General features: G+C 36.3%; 1 protein-coding gene across 6 annotated transcripts in view; it reads left to right on the top strand.

Moving 5' to 3' along the window:
* LOC109071450 (collagen alpha-6(IV) chain-like) overlaps positions 1–24,522 on the top strand; it is a 128,686-nt gene that overhangs the window by 54,584 nt on the left and 49,580 nt on the right. For all 6 annotated transcript variants that reach the window (XM_042760780.1, XM_042760781.1, XM_042760782.1 and 3 more), the window contains one exon: positions 7,918–7,995. In XM_042760780.1, coding sequence (XP_042616714.1) covers positions 7,918–7,995 — 78 coding nt within the window. The remainder of the gene's footprint in view (positions 1–7,917; positions 7,996–24,522) is intronic.

Below are 24,522 nucleotides of genomic sequence, written 5' to 3' on the forward strand. Positions count from 1 at the left end.
GCTAAACTTACAGTGTCAACATTGGGTGACGAGAAACATTAACCTGATATGGATGTAGTCATCATTCTGGCAGTAGCAAAAAGGTGTGAGAAGGATCTATTCTGGGATCAGCAGGAAAGAATTAGCTCTGTACTGAGAGTACACAATCAGCTACTTTCACCCACTGTTGATTTCTTACTATTGGATCATAGCAGTCATAGATTTGTGCTTGAGGATTGTTAGAAGCTCTGTGAGACCCTCACACACAAGCCTTGAAGGACCTGTTGAAACAGTGTCTTGAGGTAGGCAGGTGCTGGGGCTTGCCAGAGAAGGGTGTAGATCTTCTCTCCAGCCCTGCATGCCTTTAGTAAGCATGCCTAGACTTCCGTGTATGATGTAATGTGCCTGTGGGCAGCTTTGTCAGTTTCAGAAGTCCAAAATGGTTCGGTTGATGACATAGTAAATCTCTCTAATAATAGAAGCCATATTTTGTCATGCGCCTGCCTCTGTGTCTGGGTAATATCCACAACAACCTTACTTATGACATTTTTAATTGACACACATGCATATGATAAACAGTGTGTGAAAAAATCTGCTTAAATGATGGAGATAAGTTGTTTTAAAGGGGTCATATGATGTTGCTAAAAAGAACATTAATTTGTGTATTTGGTGTAATTAAATGTGTTTATGCGGTTTAAGGTTCAAAAACACATTATTTTCCACATACTGTACATTATTGTTTCTCCTCTATGCTCCGCCTTTCTGAAACGCATCATTTTTTACAAAGCTCATCGGTCTGAAAAGCGAGGTGTGCTCTGATTGGCCAGCTATCTAGTGCTTTGTGATCGGCCGACTGCCTCAAGCGTGTGACAGAAATGTTACACCCTGTGCCATACTGTGATGCGTGTCTCGGTCAGAACACTGGCGAGACAAGACAAAAACAAAAAATCTCATTACAAACATGCCATTTGTCCAGTGGGGACATAATTGCGGATTATAATGACTTATACTGTGTTTTTCTGCGTTGCGTAGCATCGCGCCACGTAAACATGAAACCATGTCTGCATTTGTGAACGGAGAAACGACATACTCTACACCAGCGGTTGTCAATTCCAGTCCTTGCGTCCCCCAGGTCTGCATATTCTGCATGTCTCTCTTTGTTAACACACCTGATTCAGATAATCAGCTCATTAGAAGTGAGCTCCGTGCAGGAACTGTGTTCCCATTGACATGGTCCCTACACAGTGTACATTGCTCCCTACTCCCTGAGCAGGGGAAATCTGTTGAAGTTTACCTCACTTCGGAACATTCATTCACGGATTTGCACTGCGCAACGTCTTATATCATATACCTCTGTAAATGTAAATGTAAATAAACGTCTTACATCATATACCTCTGTAAATAAATACAATTTAAATTCACGTCTCGCACACTTCGAAGTAACAACAAGAATCAAAGTTACACATTCTTTCTTTGTGTGAACCTTTGGGCGGCGTTATGCAAATCTTCCCACATAGTGACGTAGACATGTGGGGGGCATGTTAGAACGAGACGTTTTAGGGGGGTTGGTTGACTCTTAACTTTTCTAAAAAAATATCTCTTGCGGTTTGAGACCTTAGCCTTTGCAACTGTACAGATCTTCTTTATGCACCAAGAGCTTGTAACACTCCAAAGAGAAAGATAAACTTGAAATCGCATAATATGACCCCTTTAAGTGCTACTGCAGAAACACTAAGTAGTCTATAATTATCTTTTACAGAAAGCTGCATCATAGCCCAATAGATGAATTCAGTTTGAGATGGATATACAAATGCGTCAGCTTGCTGAACTGGGTAAATCTCACATAGTCTTTCAATGAAATATATGGGTCGCATTTCGCTCTTAAATAAGAGATCAATTATTATTTATTTTTTTAAGTTTATAAGTTTTTTTTAATGATTTTTTAAATATATAATTTTAAGTTTTTTAAAGACTATCAAGATTTTTTACACAATTGTTTTAGTTGACCAGGACTTAAACCATAAGTACAAACTAGATGCAGTTAATAGAAAATGTAATTCTCATTGCCCTAAGGCAAAATATGTATGCAATTTAAAATGTATGTATTGTTTGTCTATTAAAAAATAATGGTAAAATTTGTAATAAATAAATAAATAAAATAATAATGTGATCTTGTGAATTTCCGCCTTGCATGTCATCATTACTGTATATATTTTTTCCCAGTTTTCAGCAAGTCACTGAGAAATATACATAAGCAGTTATGAGTAGGCTTCAGTATTTTCTTTGATGTCATCAAGTTCATTCTGGTGTTTGAACTATGTTTTGTGCATTTGGATTTTTGTTTTACTTGGATGACACCAGACATGTGTAGGTCAGGGTCTGTCAGTGGGAGGCCTGGGGTTTTTAGAGACCATCAAAACCAAATGTATATGAACTTGATAGAAAAGGAACGGGTGGTTGTTTGGCCTGAGGTAAACTGTGAAGTACTGAGAGTTTAAACACAGCTGTGAGAATGGACACATATGACCAGCAGACCCTAAAGAAAGGAGTGTAGGAGCCCAGCCTGTTTTGTAGGGGGACTGTTTAGAAAACTGCGGAAATAAGGATAAAAGGTGAAGGATAAAAAAGGAACTCAAAAACGTGTGCGTGCCAAGATGTCTGTTCATGGTCTTCATGTTCATCTGGGTAAAATACACAAAAAAAGGCATTTCCTGTTGGATGTTGGGATGACATTTTGCATCTGGTTCTGTGATGTTGGAAATTTAGGTTTTATCGATGTGAATCTAGCTGTTTTAAGATGTTAATTAGTTTGTACAGGAATAGTATGTTATAAAAGGAACACAATGACAAACATTCTAGTTTACACGCTCTTTCGTAGGCACCTCATCTGCTATCATGTAAATATAAACCATGTTCACTTATTTTTTTTATTTTTTATTTTTATACAACATTTGCATTCTTGATAAGTTGTGTATAATTTTACTGTTCAAATAATTCCTCTAACCCTGATATTTGGTCTCCCAGTGCATTGTTGAATTTTGTGAATTCCTAACCAGTTGCAGTTAGTAACGTGAGTTTATACATCTTCATTAAATGTCTTATGTATTGTAATACTTTTCATTACATATAAACTACAATTCTAATTCTATTTGATTAAAAACTAATATTGTGAAATAATATTACATTTTAAAATAACTAATATGTAATTTATTCCTGTGATGGCAAAGCTGAATAAATAGTCATACTCCAGTCTTCAGTGTCACATGATCCTTCAGAAATCATTCTAATCTGCTGATTTGCTGCCTGAGAAACTTCTTATTATTGTCAATATTGAAAGCACTTGTGCTGCTATATTTTTTTTTGAAAACCATGATATATTTTTTCAGGAATATATGAAAATATTCAAGATAATTCAATATTCTTAATTATAAAACCGTTCTGATTGGATTACCCCATCTGTTGTGTGTGTTTTTTTTTTTTTTTTTTTTTTTAACTTTAACAATTGTAAAATCACTTTTGTGAACACCCTTGACTCTAGAACCGCTACGGGGTAAATTTTACCTGTGGCTCTTTTTCAAATGTACATAATCAATAATTATGAATTATTTTTGCTCATTATTGTCTATAGGCTATTTTAGTCATTTAAGTAGCATGGGTTATCTTTATATATAGATTAATGACATTGTATAATAATATTATACCACACAATTATTTAGGCTATTACCTTCTATTTTCCGTTGTCAGTGCAGGCTTTTTTTAATTTTTTTTTTGGTTAGGCTACTGACCGTTACGTATTAATGTAGCCTGCATTAAAAAGTCTTAAACATAAACCAAAAGGATAAAAATATAGTTGATGACTAGACATAATCATTTCACGACTCTAGACACTTCTTTGTGAAGACAGCGGCATAATATAGTGAAATAAAATGATCTTTAGCTATATAAATACAGTTGTAATGTGTGTGGGTAAAATTTACCTGCTGGCGGTTTCAGGTATACAGCGACCTCTGGCGGTTCTAGTGTTAATTAACTAATTTATTTTTGTGCACACCCTTAATTAATTAAAAATGTCTGTCAGAGGAGCTCATCAGTCATGCCTGCGCAAGATAAACATCCCTTACTCTTACATCCTTTCCCTTTTTTCTTCTGTGTTTTTGTTTTCAATCCTGTTTTCTGTGCTGTCATGCACTGATGTGGGTAGACTGATTGATGACAGCAGATGATTGAGGGAATGTGAGCAAACAAACATCTCTAAACCCTGAGAGGAAACTGGAGGTTAACCTCTCTCAGTCCGTGTGTGGCCTCTGTGTTTCTCAAGTGTACATGTATGCATATGCCAGTGAATCGTAAGCCTGCTTTTTTGTTACCCAAGGATGACCAAACATCCCGATACAGCCTTAGCAGTCCCAATTTCACAAGTCACAGTCATGATATGCTTTTTTTGAGTTGCTATGAATAAACAAACAAACCAGAAATCTTGATTTGACCCTTATGTGCAAGGTTCATCTTATTCTACCCATATATATATTTTTTTGCTGTGGGTGCAAATAACTGAAACTTTATGGATGATGCTTGGCATATAACAGATGGCTTAAGGTAAGGAGGTGTAATATATAACATGTACAAACTTGTGTGTTTGTGTCTTTCTGGATATTTGTGCTTAGAGATTTCGTCTTTAGTTGCACTCTTTGTCCGGCTTTAAATGGCTAAATTCATTTCCACTGAACAAACTGCAAAGGAATGTCAAGGTGTTCTATTGAAAGGGGCTTGTTGCTCCTTGAGGTTTGCTTAACTTACAGGAGAGGGACCTAGATTCACATATATGGCTTATTTTTTCACTTCTCCACCAGGTGGGTTAAGCATCCTGAAAAGAGGGTGACAAAGGTGGCGACAGGGACAGGATCAGCTATCAACTTAAAGAGGGGTGTTGAATTATCCTTCTCTCCTTTTTTTGCATTGCCACCTGTGGTCCTCTCTAACCTGTCAGGTAGTAGTTTTGGATTGGAATAATTACTTGACACTTAACTTTGCATATGTGCCCGTGTGCCACTCAAGACCCATAAATCTACACAGATCGTCTGCTTCTGTACTATCACTGAACTATCTGCCTGACTTTAATGTTATAATGATGCTTCTGCAGTTATAGGGGGAACTCGTGGCCTAGTGGATAGAGAGTTTAACTACTAACCCTAAGGTTGTGGGTTCGAGTCTTGGAAACCCCCAACTGCTTCCCGGGCGCCGCAGCATAAATGGTTGCCCACTGCTCCGGGTGTGTGTTCACAGTGTGTGTTCACTGCTGGGTGTGCACTTTGGATGGGTTAAATGCAGAGCACGAATTCTGAGTATGGGTCACCATACTTGGCTGTATGTCACATCACTTCTTTTTTTTTAATAGGAGTTAGTAGAATTTCTCTGTGGAAGTTTTAAAAATATTAAGGTAGTATGCAAGGTAAACTAATATGTTGACATTCAGTATCATTCTTGTTTTGTTTTGTTTTTTTGGCCACGACTGTTACCTTTTACAGTAGGGCTAAAGTATAATAAGAATTAATGGTGCAGAAAGGAAATATCTGAGGTGATGTAAATAAAAAATAAATAAAGAAAATAATAAAAAAAACAGGACAAGGTTAAAATTACCAAACATATTATTATTATTATTATTACTATTATTATTATTATTATTAGACAATGCAGGAAAACAATTTTAGAAAAAAAAAATTGAAATACACAGAAATATAATAATACAAAATACATTTTTGGATTGCCGTTTCAGCCTCATATTCTTATGTTTTGTACAGGCTTTACAAAATCTTTCATTCTTTGGCTTCCAGGATTGTTTTGCGTATGTGTCTGCCTTTTTAAGCAGTCAGACTAAGGTCACTAGGCTGTATTTGGTCAGGATTTGTCTTGTGTGATATATGACCCCCCCTACACACACACACAGTCACTACTTCTATCTGAATCCCTCTCTACAGATTTTCTGGCCTGTTTCTGTCAGAGCAATTAGCGGTAAGCAGGAGATAAGCAGTAGAAGAGAGGCGAGGCCTGTCCAGGGCAGTCCCGGCTTTCTAACCTACTTTTTACTGGTTTCCTCTCATGTACCACCACTTTTTAAAATCTGTACTCATTCTCTTACTGTTGCATTCACACTCTTAATATCCCTCCATTATTTGCCTGAGCCAAAACCTCACAGAAAAAATGTGGTCACAAGTTGGAAAAGAAATAGGCTTTGTGGAGTCATGAGATGTTCTGAGTGAGGTTTCACAGGAGGCCTTACATCACCTACACACACACACACACACACACACACACACACACACACACACACACACACACACACACACTCATACACAGATGCTGTACACACATGCCCTCTGTTATTGGTTATCAGTTTAAGACCTTTGAGGTTTTTTTTCTAGATGGCTGTCCAAACACCCTTTACCCTTTGGGCAAGTACCCACTGTCCAAAGCATCATGGGGCCCTCATCCCTTCTTGTCTGCACCTTTTCATCCTTTAATCAAAGTGAAATTGTGTCCAATGACCTCTGAACTCCAGCAGGAGATGACCACTTAAAAAACCCTTGTATGTGCAGCTTTCATTGATCACATTATTCACAGGTCTGCTGAATGTGGGTTATTGGATTTCACAGAGCTTTTCCTACATTAAGGACATGTTATAATGTAGAATCTGACATTAATGTTTATGTGTGGAATATAATGTTTTGTTTTTCTTGTGACAAATAAAGAATAAGCAAAATAATTACATTAAAACCTTGAGCCATATCTACAGACCAGCAGCAAGTACACCTAATAGTAATATTAATAACACTATGTATAAATGTTTTGTGTATTACAGTACCTGGTTAGCTGTAATGACCCAAAAATGCATAGATTAGGTTTTTTTTTTCATTAATGAATACTTTTTTTCATTTAGTGCATTAAATCAAAAATGTCATTAACTGTATAATTATTTACTGTATAATGTAATATATCATTAAAGACACTTATTGTATAATAAAGATTTTTTTCTAAATAAAATCTGTTTATAATGGAGTAATGGCTGCTGAAAATTCAACATTACCATCACATTACCATCACAAGGTTAAATTACATTTTTTACAGTTTTTTTACGTTGTAATAATATTTAATAATATTACTGTTTTTAGTGTATTTTTTATCAAATAATTGCAGTATTGGTGAGCATAAGAGACTTCTTAAAAAAGCATACATTTGGTTGTAATGAAATTAGAGTCTGTTCAAATACAGTATAAACAATGTATGTTGGGGGCTTTCAGAGAAAAAAAAAGCACTGAAAAGAGATAGATAATTGGGAAAGGTAAAACAAGCATGCTTTGGAATGTGATCTCAGCATGGGGCGAGGGGACAATAGAGCTCATATATATCTTTGTGTGTGTGTGTCTGGGAGCGCTCTATAGTAAGAAGGTTTAGCAATTGGGATGTATAGGGTAACTAAGCGACTTGAAACTAAGCATATGAATGGAATGACCTCTAGTCCCTGTTTTCCTCTTTTTTATTTTTTGTGAAGTAGATCTTTTGGTATGCTGTACCAGAGGCTAAAATCCAGAGCAGGGTTTTGTCTTTTGTTCCTCTGTGAGATCACATACCTTTTTCTGCTGTCCAGGTGATCTCCACTAGCCTGCGGGGAAACAAACAGATCAATCCTAGACTGAAAGTCACTTTCACAAACTATGCAACAACTTGTCGGTGTTACACACATTCACAAATACTGAGAAGTAATAGATGCTCATATAATTCCATTGCAGTTTTCAAAAGAGAATGTACATTGATGGATGAAGTAATCTCTGTATAACTTCTCAGTCATTTCAGAGTACAGTTTTCTTTGTACTGTATTGACGTATGACATTGACAGTAGTACAGGATTTAATCTTGTCTTTCTGTGTCCTTTTGTGTGTTCAGGGATCAAAGCTGCAGGAGCCGTGTGCAGGCCGGGACTGCAGTGGACCGTGCCCGTGTTTGCCCTTAAAGGGTAGCAGGGTGAGTAATGGAATCTCTGTTTGCCAGTGTTGAGACTGTTCATAACACTCTCTTGACCTCATCCTGTATATCATACATCACTGTTAACTGCAAATTTACCTTCAGAGCTGCAAACACCTGCACGTGCCTTCTCACTTACACACACACACAAACAGATCTCTCATGTGTCAGGTAGATGAAGAAATATTAACTGAGAAACGTATATCTAGACATTTATATCTTTCTTTTTATTTTTCAATCATGAATTTCAAACATTCTATTTTATTCTTAGTGCAATCTCATTGACAAACTAGATATAGAAACAGAGCTCAAGTACAAACAGAGCAGGTCACACAGTCAAGAGTTCATTGTTCAAGCCAAACTGATGTGAGACTGTCTCAAATGCCCTGTTCACACATACCGCTGGAGGTCACATGGTCACTGTACTGTTAGTTGGTCATTAACTGTTCATAGCTTGTCAACAGTCTGATCACAAAAGAGATTTATTGCAATTTGAAATAGGATGCCATTGTATTTTGACAAGAAATAAGTTAAACTTTTCTTAACTTTGTTGCATCGCTGGGCACACACCCACATCATACCCACATGACTTCCATTTGCTATATTAATCACAAAACATAGGCTTTGTCCACTAATAGCTGGAATCAGATTTTCAGGCACAATTAATGCAAGTCAGTTTAATTTATTTAGCCTGAACACCACAAAAGACACATGACATTTTTAATGTTTACAAAGCTATTCAAGATCATCATAAGGCACATTTTCACATGCACCTCATGATGAACACTGAGGCAAAATTTCCATTTTCCGCTTGTCACTATCCGTTGTTTTACAAGAAAGTGACTTGGCACTGCATTAACGCCTACATCATTGCTTTAGCAACAAATGCATAAACCAGATATTACACTGACTGAACAAACACATCTGATTTGAGTGCTTGTAAAATAAGAGTAGACTTGAAAAACAAATCAGAATAAAATGCATTGTCATGTTTACATTTTATTCTAAAAACTTTTAAGGAAAATATTTTATTTACATACTTTTTAATCTAAGCTATTTATTCCCACTTAATAGACTTGTTGGCAAAAGGTTTTGCAGTGCAAGAGAGGCTATTTGGTAAAGTACAAGTCTTTACAATGCTTTAATCAAGAGCGTGAATAGAAATATTCATACCCTGTAGATATAGTGTTTCAGCCAACTTAAGGGTGCCAATCACAGAGATATGAGGCACTGTGCAGGAGTGAGAGACATGGGAGTTTGCCAAGAAGACGTTCTCCTGAACTGTTTACAGCAAAGTCTTTCAAAAACATACATAATATTTAAACATACATAAAAACATTAATTTAGCACATAATCACAGAATTGTATCTTTCTAGAAATGCTTAATGGAAATCTTTCGAAAAAGACCATGACATTTCTTTGTAAGAAAATACTCCACTGTTCAAAGTTTGGGGTGGGTAAGGTTTTATTTTTTAGAGAAATTAATGCTTTTATTCAGCAAGGATGCATTACATTGTGCTAAAGTGATAGTAAAGACTTTTACATTGTTATACAATATTTCTATTTTAATAAATTATTTTGAACATTCTGTTCATTACAGAATCTTTAAGAAAATCAGTGTCCACAAAAATATTAAGCAGCACAACTGTTCTCAACATTGATAATAATAAAGGTTTCTTGAGCACCAAATCAGCATATTAAAATGATTTCTGTGTAAAGATTCCACTGGAGGCGAGCGAACTGAGAACACAAGTGCAGCTTTATTTAGACAAGGTGAAATCCAAAATCCAAACAAACGAAGAAAGACTTGACTTGGCATGAACAGACTTGACTTGGCATGACATGAACAGACTTGGCATAAACAACAACTCATCAACAGAGGTACAGGGACAATACTCGACAAGAGACAATGGCAACATGAGGGGTATATACTGTATATCAAACAATAAGGGTCACCTGACAAAAACCAACCAATGAGAGACAAGACACATGACTAAGACAACCAATGAGTACATGACACATTGAACACAGGAACCAATAGCAGGATAACATGAGGGCAAGGGAATCACATGAATAGACAGGAACCATGACGAGGCAAAATAAAAGACATAAAAACCATAAACAAGAAACAAAACCCAAACCCCATGTTACATTCTGAAGGATCATGTTACTTTGACTAAATAGCTGCAAAAAAAAAAAAAAAAAAAAAAAAAAAAATAGATAAATCAGCTTTGCTATCATAGGAATAAATTACATTTTAAATATATTAATACTGCTATTTAATGTTAATGTAAAAATATGCTGTTATTTAACGTTATTGTTATTTATTTATTTAAAAATGTTCATGTTATTTATTAATTTTTTTTAATGCAGTATTATTACACTTTATTACACGGCTCTGTGGAATACTTGATTCTGATTGGTCATTTGTGACGTCGCTGTACTCTTCCTAGGAACTATTTTTTTCTTGGTGGAAGCTTTGCGTTTGTTTAGCAAGTAAAATATCAAAACTCAATTCAAAATTGTGTACAATTATTTAATTATGTCATCATGGTATCACAGACTTGCTCTCTCGTTTTATACAAACGCAGCTGCTTTCATTTTGATACGATTGTTTTGTATGCTGTAATGGATTTTAAGATAACTAACAAACTGGTGATATTTTAAAACACTTTCGTCTTAAATCTTTTATCACCATTATAATTTATGTGCTGAAATGTTGTGTAATAAGTGGTATGTCTGTACCGTTTCCCTTAATTGTCAGTCTAGTTTAAACTTGCCACTTGCTCGCAGCTGCTGTGTTCAAATATTTCAACTCAAATCAGTATTTCGTGTCTAATTATTTACTTTTGTGGCAAGTAGCCGGGTAATAAGCGGGATAATGTACATCCAGCCATTTTTTATCGCAGAATAACCCCCTTCAGGGTGGTTCGGGGGTTATTCTGCGATAAAAACTGGCTGGATGTACATTATCTCTTAAATATTCTTACTGTACTTTATTTCACTGACCCCATACTTTTGAGTGGTGTGTGTATTTTGATGCTGTTTTGCACATTAATTTTTTTATCATAGAAAGGCATGTAGTGCGAGATCAGAATGAGATAGCAGGAATAATTGTGCAAAAAGTGTAATACACAGACACAAACCATAAATACACAGACAAGCTGTGGTTAATAATGTACTTCAATACGGTGCAGATTAAACCTAAGTCTGAAAAGATGACTGCTAAAAGTTAAGAGTGTGAGTTCTTGTTTATGTTTTGTCTCATATCTTGAACATTATTTTGTGTATTTGGTGTAATGAAATGTGTTTATGCGGTTTAAGGTAAAAAAAAAAACACACATTATTTTAAACATACTGTACATTATTGTTTCTCCTCTACGCCCCGGCTTTCTGAAATGCATTGTTTTTTGCAAAGCTCATCTTTCTGAAAAGTGAGGTGTGCTCTGATTGGCCAGCTATCCAGTGCTTTGTGATTGGCCAAATACCTCAAGCGTGTAACGGAAATGTTAAGCCCCTTGCCATACTGTGATGCATGTCCCGGTCAGAACACCAACACCACAAGACAGAAACAATAAAACCAATAACAAACGAGCTATTTGTTGCATCCAGTGGGGACATAATTCTGAATTATAATGACTTATACTGTGTTTTTACGCGTTGCGTTGCATCGCATCGCATCGCGCTGTGTTGCATCACACTGTGTAAACATAAAACCATGTCTGCATTTGTGATCGGAGAAGCAACAAAACAACAAACGCTACTCTACACCAGCAGTTCTTAATTCCAGTCTCTCTGTTAACACACCTGATTCAGATAATTAGCTCATTAGAAGTGAGCTCCGTGTATGAACTGTGTTCCCATTGACATGGTCCCTACACAGTGTTCAATGCTCACTACTCCCTGAGCAGGGGGAATCTGTTGAAGTTTACCTCACTTCAGAACATTCATTCATGGATTTGCGCTGCGCAACGTCTTCACACATGGACAAGTATGACATATACCTCTGTAAATAAATACCATTTAAATTCAAGTCTCGCATACTTCAATGCACTTTGAATGGAACATATATGTTCGCTTCGAACTGGAATCATGGCGGAATATCCTGGGATGTCCACTTCGCAGGGCACTTACGTTCGATTAGAGCAAATGTCTGAAGCCATAAGAGAAACACACAAAACGTGCAGAGCAGGGGGTGCGAAGACTGGAATTGAGAACCACTGCACACTGCTCAAAACTCGCGTTTGAATCATCAGTGGCAAATCCTTTACATAAGTAAACATACCTACAGACTGTGAGTCAGAACAGCCAGCATTGTAGTCTACTCTCCCAAGATCAAGAAACAGTCCTCCATAAAATGCACTGCACACATCTGAATATTTGGGTTGAACTGTTCTGGAATAGTGTTGTAAATACAACTTAACTACTGATTTCTAGTTGTGACCTCATTTGGAAGGCCAAACAAAGTATTTTCGCTTTCACAATGAAACAGCGTCTCCACGACATGACGCCGGCGGCAACAGCTTGAATCAAAAGTTAAGCCTTCTTTCTTTGCATGAACATTTGAGCGGTGTTATGCAAATCTTCCCACATCGCGACATAGACATGCAGGAGCGTGTTTGAACAAGGAGTTTCAGGGGGGCATGGACGAGTCTTAACTTTGATAAAGAATATCTCTTTGGGTTTGAGACTTTAGTCTTTGCAACTTTACAGATCTTCTTTGTGCACCAAGAGCTTGTAACACTTTAAAGAGAAAGGAAAAATTGAAATCACACCATATGACCCCTTTAAGAAACCCTAAAATAAAGTGTTACCTATTTTTTTTCAGTTTTTAAGTTTTTTTTTTCCATGAAGAAATTAATACATTCACATGAGATGAAGCTCTTGTTTTTCTGCATAAAAAAGCATGGTGCCCCTGATGGTGGCCACCATGTTAAGGTCATCTGACCATGTGACAGTAATGTAGTGCACCTTTAAATATTATTTGACATGTTAATTCGTCGTTTGCCTTTTTATGCATTTTTTTCTGTTTTTCCTGTTGAGAGTAAACAGCTGCTTCACAAACACACAAATACATGCACACACATACTCAGAATGCAAGAGCATCATACCACATCTGTTCCATCTTCCCTGGAGCATGCCAAGATGTTGGCACACAAGACAGAACTGCTCTCAAGGTCAGATTTATGGTTATTTGTGTTCCATTCCCACCTACAAGATGAGAGATGTTTTTATGAGCATGAGCACACACATACCACTCATAGCCACCTGAATGATTTCCATGTGACCTACGTGACAGTCATAAGATATAATATTGAGAAATCAGTGGTTGTTTTGCTATTTGGAACCACAAACGCTTATTAAACTAGCAGAGGGAAATGTTGCAACCTCCGTTTCTGATATAAACATCGACACATGCATACAACATGATTTATTTAAAGGGGTCATATGATGCAATTTCAAGTTTTCCTTTCTCTTTGGAGTGTTACAAGCTCTTGGTGCATAAAGAAGATCTGTAAAGTTGCAAAGACTAAAGTCTCAAACCCAAAGAGATATCTTTATAAAAGTTAAGATTCAACCACACCCGCCTAAAACGTCTCGTGGCAGCTGACTCGTCACCCCCCCCCAAGCGACATCCCCGTCATCAGGCGGGACGGGGATTCCTCTCCGGGCAGTTCTCCCTCTCACATCGCGCTGGAACAGGGTCAGAGAAATTGGGTTTTAGTCGACAGCCTCAACCAACCACAGGGTAAAATGACAATAAAAGAGCAGTCACTTACCCCTTTTGTGCCTGGGAGGCCTTCTCCGTCGTTCCTCCATCCCAGTCTGGGTTTTCACGAACTTTTGCGAGCGAGAGAGAGTGACGTCACCAGATTTCCCCTGCTCACAGAGTAGGGAGCAATGAACACTGTGTAGGGACCATGTCAATGGGAACACAGTTAATGCACGGAGCCCACTTCTAATGAGCTGATTATCTGAATCAGGTGTGTTAACAAAGAGAGACATGCAAAATATGCAGACCTGGGGGGCGCAAGGACTGGAATTGACAACCGCTGGTGTAGAGTAGCGCTTGTTTGTCGTTTCTCCGATCACAATTGCAGACATGTTTTTTTTTTACGCCGCGCGATGCAATGCGTAAAAACACAGTATAAGTCATTATAAACCGTAATTATGTCCCCACTGGATGCAACAAATGGCTCGTTTGTAATGGGTTTTATTGTTTTTGTCTTGTGGTGTTGGTGTTCTGACTGGGACACGCATCATAGTATAGTAAGGGGCGTAACATTTCCGTCACATGCTTGAGGTATTTGGCCAATCACAAAGCCCTGGATAGCTGGCCAATCAGAGCACACCTCGCTTTTCAGACCAACGAGCTTTGTAAAAAATGATACGTTTCAGAAAGGCGGGGAATAGAGGAGAAACAATATTCTACAGTATGTAGAAATTAATGTGTTTTTTGAACCTTAAACCGCATAAACACATTTCATTACACCAAATACACAAAATAATGTTCTTTTTAGCAACATCATATGACCCCTTTAAGCGATGCAGGGTTTTCCACAGGCGGGAGCGACAATAAAGGACCTTAAAAGAAAGAATAGGGATTTTTCCACTCACTTTAGTATGCTAGTTTAATTTCAGTATCTAGTGTGGAGGAAGATACTGTGGTAGTGTTTATTTTCATAGTTATTGAAAGAACAGATTCAAAGCATTTTTTCTTTTGGCCTTGAGGCATCATTTTAATGATACACTCAGGGTTTGACATGCATGTTTGGTGCTGCAGTCAAGCGTGGTTATTATGCAACATAAACCCATTGCATTAGCGCAAACAGATAATGCAAGTTGTTTATCACCAGTCTACCCAGAGACCTCGTGACCCAGTGGGCCTTGTTCTGTCAGTGTCTTAACACTTGCGAATCAAAGCACCCAGCCCTGACTCAAAGTGGGCACAGTGTCAAATCTGAATTGAGCTGCAGTCAGTGTCCAGGGCAGAAAAAAAAAAAAAAAAACTGGTGTGGTTTTTTAGCTACCTATTTGCCCATTGCCATTACCTTTGATTCCAGTAATCCATCGACATAAAAGACACAGCCAGAGTGGGTAAACCATCTTTGAGCCTGACTTCACCACCACCAATAAAGCTGTGGCCCCCAAAACAACAGAAGCCAATGTGATGCGATGCAAAGTGAGTGAGCTCTGAAAAGTGTAGTCAGCCGTACTGGGAATGTCTGCTTCAGAGAAGCACAAAAACAGACAGAGAGAGAACGGTAGAGTTTACCAGTTAACTATACATTTATTTGCATCATCAGTTAGGGGAAAAATATGGCAAATAATGTAACATTTAGGTTAAAATCATTGTTAATATAAAAAAAAAAAAAAAAAACAGAGACACAGTTGAAAGGATAAAGAGAGAGCAGTCTTTACTTGACTCACCTTAACAACACATACATTAGGACCATTTTTTTCCTATATTGTAAACCACCACAAAGAATTTGAAATTTAATACATAGAAACTCCCATAACTGCTTGGTGAAACCCTATGCAAACCTAGCTGCAAGGTATGTGAAAGTACCATATAAAAAAGCTAACCAGAGGGGCGCATTGCTTCATGTGAATATACATTGTATGTCACATGTATAAAAAGTTTTTTTTTTTCTAAGCTACTTTTAACATACACTATGTTTAAAAGTTTGGGGTCAGTAAGATTTTTAATGTTTTTGAAAAGTCTATTATGCTTACCGAGGCTGCATTTATTTGATCAAAAATACAGTAAAACAGTAATTTTTTTAAATATCACAATTTTAAAGGACTGTTCTGAATACATTTTAGAATATAATTTATCTCTGTGATGCAAAGCTGAATTTTTATCAGCCATTACTTCAGTCTTCAGTGCCACATGATCGTTCAGAAATTATTCTAATCTTATGATTTGCTGCTTAAGAAACATTTCTCATTATAAGCAATGTCGAAATCAGTTGTGCTACTTAATATTTTGATACATTATTTTTTTTCAGGATTCCCTGATGAATAGAAAGTTCAGAGAAATAGCATTTATTTGAAATATAAATTATTCATAATGCAAAAAGTCTTTACTGTCACTTTTGATAAATTTAATTTGTGCTCGCTGAATAAAATTTCTTTAAAAAATCTTCCTGACCCCAGACTTTTGAACAGCAGTGTGTATTTTAATCTGCACAAAGTATTGAGTTGTGCTCTGTTGACACTTGGTAGTCAGTGATAAAATAATGTCATAATTTTGAAAAAAATAAATAGAAAATCAAATGAAAATGTACATTAGTGTTAAGAACATTCTAGAAATAATCTGATTAATTTCAAAATGGACATATTGCTGTTTTAAAAACTAACTTGCAAGTTATTTAAGGCATGTTTTGTCTGATGTCAAGAATACGTGGAGCTTCATAGAAAGTGTAACCACTGTAGATCTCGGACAAAGGAATACACCTGCCAGCATGAAGTCCATTCCTGAAGCATCTGTTTGATGAGCCAACTTAAAGAGCGTTCTTCTCTGGTCAGCCACCCAACAAAAACAGGTGCCTTTACTGGTCTTGTTTGAACCAATAACATCTGCTTCCAGACAGGTCAGAGGTTACACGATGCTGACATAATGGTTGGGTTAAGGGGAAGCAAAAGAAAAGCAGCACTGGCTTTCATGTGTGCAAAGCATGTGTGACCACTTTAGCCACCCTGACTCAGTCTGTCCACTCTTGGAGCAACTCCAACCTTACCTTTAACAGTCTTGATGTAGTTCACCCAAAATTCTGTTGTCATGTCTCATGTGGTTTCAAACCCATAATACTTTTATTTTTTGAAAAATGAATTAAGATATTAACTCTTTCCCCACCAGCATTTTTTAAAAGAGTTGCCAGTCACCGGCAGCATTTTTGATCATTTTCACAAAAGTTTAATGGCACCCAGAATATTTTGTTGTATGAATATCGGAACATGCAATATGTCAAAACAAAGAACAAGGCCTCTGCTTTCAAACAAGACAATACGTTTTATTCTATCTTCATGCAGTCTTTTTTTATCAGCACTTGAATGTTGGTAAGATTCATAAAAAAAAGCTACATTTTGAACAAAAGGTTGAGAAAACTGTGTTTTTGTAAAGGACTACATCTGGATCAGATTCACAACGATGATCAAAACAGAGTCGATCGCTTTCATCAACACATCCAATTCTTGCACGGTCCTATACCACCTCCTGGATCGTCATTTCATTTGGTAACTTTAGGCAGTTTTGATTTATATAATGATTCATGTTTGATGATTGCGTTATTTTACATATGCATCTGCTTACATATTCGATTGCTTGTTTCTGCTTCTTCTTCGCCGTGTTTTGATCCAGATGTTCAGTACTCTTTCAGAAGATGTGTGATAGTGCCTCCTACCATATATCAGTGAAAACACAGAAAGCTGGAAAATTCTGTCAGTGACGGGGAAGCGTTGTCTCATAGTGACTGTGTCTCTTTAGAAGACTTGAATTAAACTACCTGATTCATATGGATTCTTTTTATAATCTCTTTAACTTTTTGAAGCATCAAAGTTTTGATGGAATGGACTTTCAATGGAGGGACATAAAGGTTGCATAAAATATATATTCATTTGTGTTTCCAAGATAAATGAAGGTCTTATGGGCTTGGAATGACATGAGTATCAATAATTTTCATTTCATTTAGGTAACAGCTGTACATTTTCAACTTTCATAGTGTACAGGAGAAAATAAATCACATAAAAAAACCACACAAATGCACCGTTTTCTCCCCCTTTTTTGTTATCTGTTTCATCCCTGTACCTTGCTCTTCTTTTAGAGAGATTGTCAAATACAACAACAATCCAAAGTATAGGCTACAGATGATTTAACCAAACAGCTTAACTAGACAGAGACATGCATGAGGCACACAATCCATAGCTGTTTCATGCATCAGTAACTGCATTTACATGCACAGTTATAAGTCAAGACAAGACAGGATCTGGATGGCTACAGTGACCTTGGAATAAGAATGAAAGAGACTAAAAAAAAGAGACTAAGACAGAAAATCTAAGCATATCACACCAGTCCTCAGGTCATTTAGGATTGATTTTAAAGTACTTTTACTGGTTTATAAATCACTCAATGGCCTAGGACCTAAATAAATTGCAGATATGCTCACTGAATATAAGCTTAACAGACCACTCAGATCATTAGGATCGAGTCAGTTAGAAATACCAAGGGTTCACACAAAACAAGGGGAATCTGCTTTTAGCTATTATGCCACCCGCAGCTGGAAACAGCTTCCAGAAGAGATCAGATTTGCTAAAACATTAGCCACATTTAAATCTAGACTCAAAACTCATCAGATTAGATGTGCATTTATTGAATTAGCACTGTGCTATGGCCAAACTGATTACACTGTATTTTATATATAATCCTATTTTTAACCGTTTTAAATTCATTTTAAATCAATTTTAAAAGTTTTTAAATTCCTTGTTTTATTGTTGTTATTGTTTTACATTCCTATATGTAAAGCACTTGGAATTACAATTGTGTATGAAATGTGCTACATATATAAATGAACTTTGCTTGCCTTGCCTTGTTCCCGGTTCTGGTTGACTGAATTAATGCAGTCTAACAGTCCATTAACAGATTTGAATTACAGAAATGCAATAGTTTATTATGTGTATGTTAATTTAAAGAGATGGGTCTTTAATCTAGATTTAAACTGACAGAGTGTGTCTGGCCCCCGAACAACGCTAGGTAGATTGTTCCAGAGTTTGGGCGCTAAACAGGAAAAGGATCTGCCACCCGCAGTTAATTTTGATATTCTAGGTATTATCAAATGGCCAGAGTTTTGAGATAGCAGCGGACGTGAAGGACTATAATGTGATATGAGCTCGCTCAGGTATTGAGGAGCTAAACCATTCAGAGCTTTATAACTAATAAGCAAAATTTTAAAATGTATTCGTTGTTCAATAGGGAGCCAGAACAAAGCATAAAAAACCTGCATAATAAGCTCACACATCAACCACCCAATAAAAAATCAAAATGCTGCGTTTTGGACCAGCTGGAGTTTGTTTGTTAATTAAGCTCGCAGAGCAACCACCCAATAAAGCATTACAATAATCTAACCTTGAGGTCATAAACGCATGAATTAATGTTTCTGCTTTTGACATTGAGAGCATAGGTCGTAATTAAGATACATTTTTAAAATGGAAAAATGCAGGTTTACAAATGCAAGAAACATGGTTTTCAAATGAAAGCTATCAAATAGCACACCTAGGTTCCTAACTGATGACGAGGAATTAACAGATCAGCCATCAAGTGTTAGACAGTGTTTCAGGTTTTTGGTCCAATAATTAAAACCTCAGTTTTTTTAATCATAGTACAGTGGGTTTTTGCTTAGTTGTCTGTCACCTCTGCCTTTGAGGCCAATTGTAGTCCAGTTTACATGCAAAATTAGAGCAACAAGACTGGCATGATTTCAGTCTAAGGCACTAAAGCAGTCTAAAAGACTAAAGCATTTATATAATGAATTAATGTTTTAGTCTGACTAAAATCTAACATTTAAAATGCATGTAAACAAACATATTGTGAACAGCTAGGTGTCGTGTGTTGATCCAGACCAAGAGGAATTAACCAACAGAGTGTAAACAGTCCTTGCTTGTTTAGACTGACCAGGTGCGTTTGAGTGTTAACTCTTACAGATCAGACTAACAAAACCGATAATCCAGATGTAAAATATTTACACTTCCTGTTTGCTTGTTTTGTATCCTTGTCTTTGGTGTTGTTCTAAAACATAATCATTTATAATAAGATGAAAGGAGGCGAGATGTCATTTTCACAAAGACCACAACATGACCTTTGGTCCTAGTGACCTTTGACCCCTGGGGTGATGTCTTGTTCTAACAGGTTGAAGTTGTTAGAAAGTGTCTTAGTTATTAACCACACTTTCTTTGCATGAACATCAGTTGTATCTATGGAAATAAGACTGTCCCCTACTGGAAAGCATATGCAAGTATGAGGGCAAAGATGAATGTTGATAGAACTTGTAACACTTACTTAGTGAAACAGATGTGGGTTTAATGCATCATATGTATTCATGCCAGCATATATGCAATAGGGCCGTACATAAAACAATATATGATGAAATTGTTGGCACTTGATTTCAGATGGATAATCTGACATGAGGTTACAGCAAGGACATCCCATTACCTATATGCTGGTAGACTGCAAAACACTGTGCAATGCATGCAATGCTCTCTCTCTCCATCCCTCTTCTCAATCATTTTCATTCTTTGCCTCTACCATTATTACGTACACAGTTCATGGTGTCTTTGCCATGGATAACGCACACATATTTTGTTTAGAAAATGTATAGCCTTTGATGTTTGATATGACTGAAACTTGTGATAAGCTTTTTCTAGCAGCCTTTTTGTCCTATTTGTTTTTTGTGTACAACTTAATTTGGTAATTCCAGAATCGAATAATATTTTATTAGCCAAAGTGTTTGAGAAAAAGTTTAATCTCTAATTGCAAGTAGCTAATGTCACATCTTTTATTGTTATTATTATTATTATTTTAATAATGATTTGAAGGTGCTTATTTCTTGTTTTTATTTTTTCATAGACAAACTTCACCATGTATATATATATATATATATATATATATATATATATATATATATCTATATATATATATATATATATATATATATATATATATATACATTTAATGCTGAACCAAAATTGATAAATCAATCAATAAATCAATCAATCAATCTCATCCAAACATGCACAGAAACACACAAAATACATTAATTAGCCCTGGAGATGATAAACAAACCAGGTAAACGTTTCCAGAAAGCTTTAAAGTAGATATTTTGAAATGAAGGTCTCACATAAAACCATTACAGCATTAAATGCCCAGCTGTTTATAAATGTTGCACGCACACTTAAACACACCGTGACTCATTCATATATTCCATTTGAATGCCTGTGGGGTTAAGTTTTGAACAAGAGAAAGACTGCTGAGTCAGAGCACACTACTGTCTGCCTGGCACTGCTGCTTCTTTCGCTTCTACAGACAGGGTGGTGCACTCAGAGAAATTTGGTGATCATGGCTGAATCACTCAGTCCGCACCCTGCCATTTTTTGATGTCTCCTAAAGCTGCTTCCATCACCGCTCCCAATGAACACATGGTGCGACAGGTAAAATCATGCCTGAGCCTCGCAGCCCACAAACAATGGTTCCTACCAAATCCTCAGAGCCAACAGTACTGAGCCGGGGGAATCTGTCTGCTCATGGATTCTGTCGGCCGCTCCAACAGGAAGTGAGGTGCATGCTCACTAGCCAGGCGAGTAAGACTGGGTGGCTTAGAAAGGCAGAATGAGTACTGTTGTGTCCATTGTGAGGGGCGGGATTTGTGCCACAAACGAAGCAGTCTAGTGCGTGTTAATTTGGCTGGAAGTCATTTTTTCCACCTTCCTGCAGAGTTTAGCTCCAGACCTAATTAAACAAACCTGTAGCAACTGATCAAGGTCTTCAGGATTTCTAGCAACTTCTGTGCCAGTGTGTAGGAGTTAAACTCTCTCCAGGAGCAGGACCGGACACCCCTGTGTTAGGATGTTGTGGATGGTTACCAGGATGTTGCTGTATGGTTGCTAAGGTGTTCTGGATTGTTATTAGCACATGGCTATGCAGTTGCTAGCTTGATAGAGTGTTCTGGGTGGTTGCACGTTGGTTCCTTTCAGGCCCACCCTTACCAAAAAGTAGTATACTTCAAGTTTATTTTATTAAGTATACTTAAGTAAAGTTCAAGTATATTTAGACTTTTTGTAAGTATAAGTCAAGTATACTTAAATGTCATTTTAAGTATATTTCTGAGAAGTACATAAAGCCCATTTCTGAGAAGTACATAAAAAGTAAAATAAAAGCATACTTTCCTATTTTTAGTTTAAAAAAGTATACTAATAGCACACTTGAATAAACTTCTTTTTCGTAAGGGCAAGCCAAAAGAGCAGATTCAGTTCACCAAGATTCATTTTGTTATTCCAGAAGTTTTAAGAACTGTATGTTTTTCAGGAAAAACAGAAGTTGTCAAGGGGACGGAAAAAAGAAATATGTAACTTAATTTGAAGTTCTTTTTAGCATTTTAATTTAGAGTTAGATTATTTGGCATCACTTTACTAAAAAGAACATTAAACAATACTTCTAAAGCATTTATTAATCTTACTTAATGTTAATTTCAACATTAATGCATTATTAAAATCAAAAGTTGTCTACTAATATTTAATGGACCTGAGCTACAGTAACATGATCTAATAATGCACATGTATTTTTATTAAGTAATGTTAACAAAGATTAATGAACACTGTAACAAATGTATTGCTCATTTTAGTTAATATTAATGAATTAACTAACAATGATTATTTTAATATATTAATAGCAGTTTATTAATTTAAATAAAGTCATTCTGTGCCCCCCCCCCGGAACTTTGCTGAGGCCCCCTAGTGGCCCCCGGCATCAGGTCACTCCATAAAATAATTTTATGAGATTGTCTGGCTCATTTGCTTGTCTGTTCATTTGTTTGTCTTCCTTTGACTTCCACTGAAAATATGTGGGAAATCTTCACCAGACTGATAGCATTCAATAACTGGTGGGAGACTTTAGAAAAGTATGCTATTAGTATATTACTCAACTGCAAACAGGTCTTATCTAATACTTGGTGGTTTCCCAGAGCCAACCACTTTTAAACCTCAAACCAAGACTGCATGCCTGGTTTAGCCTCAGATTGGATGTTTAGCTACTGACTGCTGATGTGGGCAAGAAATGACACATTCCTTCTCTCTTCATCACTGTCAGAGGAATAGCTCGAAGGATAACACGAAACCACATTAAAAGTGAAACTTCCTACAAAAGACCTTACTAGTTGCTTTGAAACATCTATACTTTCTATTCTATTGTTCAATATTTCTCCACACTTAAGCTCTATACTTCTTTACTGTGGTAGATGTGCCTTAATCCAGTCTGTAATGGCACATGGATGCATACCAATGCATGCTGAAAAGAGCCTGCAGCTGATTGCTTCAATCACAAAAATGTGCATACTGTACATCCCCAAGAATCGTGGGATTTTATGGCTATAATCTTGTTAAGATCCCAGTTCTTGTTTTTTGATTGTAATATTGTACCATGTGGTGAGTTGCAAAATTATAGTACTGTAGTTCCAGCAAAGTTGAAAACCTTTCCCACACAAGCAGGTGCATTATATTTAGACTCTGTGTTTAGAATGTAAGGTTTGTTCATAGTGCCTTTCGCTTTCAAGAAATGCAGTTTTCCTCATCTCTGTGCCCATCAGTGGCCAAATGACAACACACTTCACCCTAGTGAAAAATAAACATACCAAAAAAAAATACATTTATTTCAAAATACATTTATTTCATGCGAAGTATACTACAAATACATTTATATATTTATGTACTTAATAAAAATACCCTGTAGTTGTACTTTTAGTATACTAAACTGTCTGCTAATTTTGTACTTAATGCACTTTATTTGTGCAGAAGTAGTGTTGAAGTCCAACTAAAGATATACAGAAGTATATTTGATTGTGCTGAAGTGGTACTATTGCAAGTATACTTTAAGTACACTTTAAATAGCTTTAAAATAGCTAAATAGCTTAAATAGCTGATATTATTCAAAGATCATACTGTCCTCATCAATAGTGATGCTAAAACACTTTTTAGGCTTAATATTAAGAAATGTGCATTGTGCACATTACAAGTAGTACTCCAATAAAGTTTAATTAAAATTTTTATATCAGTAGATCTTGAGCGATATATCAGTAAACACGTTAATAGGTTTGAACTATACTTAGTATGAAATAAATGAATATGAAATATATAACTTTTTTACTAGGGCACTTTTTTTGTTATAATGTATTTTATTTGTATTTTCTGGCATATAGGAATATTGACTTCACAGCCTGAACATGGCACTACATAATTTAGAGGTTTGAGGCATACAGGATGTGAGCTCAGCTAGTTTCTTATCTTCCTTTAAGCTATATGAAATAACTTTTTAACTAACAGAGTAACATCTGCAAACATCAATAGAAAAGGCTTGGGTTCAGCTGTCCAGTCACATAATAAGATCTTTTTGCCTATACAGGACAAGTGAGAGGGGACCAGAATTGGTTTGTGAAACATATCATAACTCCTTAGGCTCTTCATATTATTTTAACTAACCTCTGTGCCACAGCTCTGACAATATATATATATATTTACATTACATTTACATTTAGTCATTTAGCAGATGCTTTTATCCAAAGCGACTTACAAATGAGGACAATGGAAGCAATCAAAAACAACAAAAGAGCAATGATATAGAAGTGCTATAACAAGTCTCAGTTAGCCTAAATGCAGTATACGTAGCAAGGGCTTTTAAATAATATAATAAATAAAAAGAAAACAGATAGAATAGAAAAAGAATAGAGCAAGCTAGTGTTAGAGGTTTTTTCTATAATTGTATAA

The sequence above is a fragment of the Cyprinus carpio genome, chromosome A7 (assembly GCF_018340385.1).
Source record: "Cyprinus carpio isolate SPL01 chromosome A7, ASM1834038v1, whole genome shotgun sequence".
Lineage (NCBI taxonomy): Eukaryota > Metazoa > Chordata > Actinopteri > Cypriniformes > Cyprinidae > Cyprinus > Cyprinus carpio.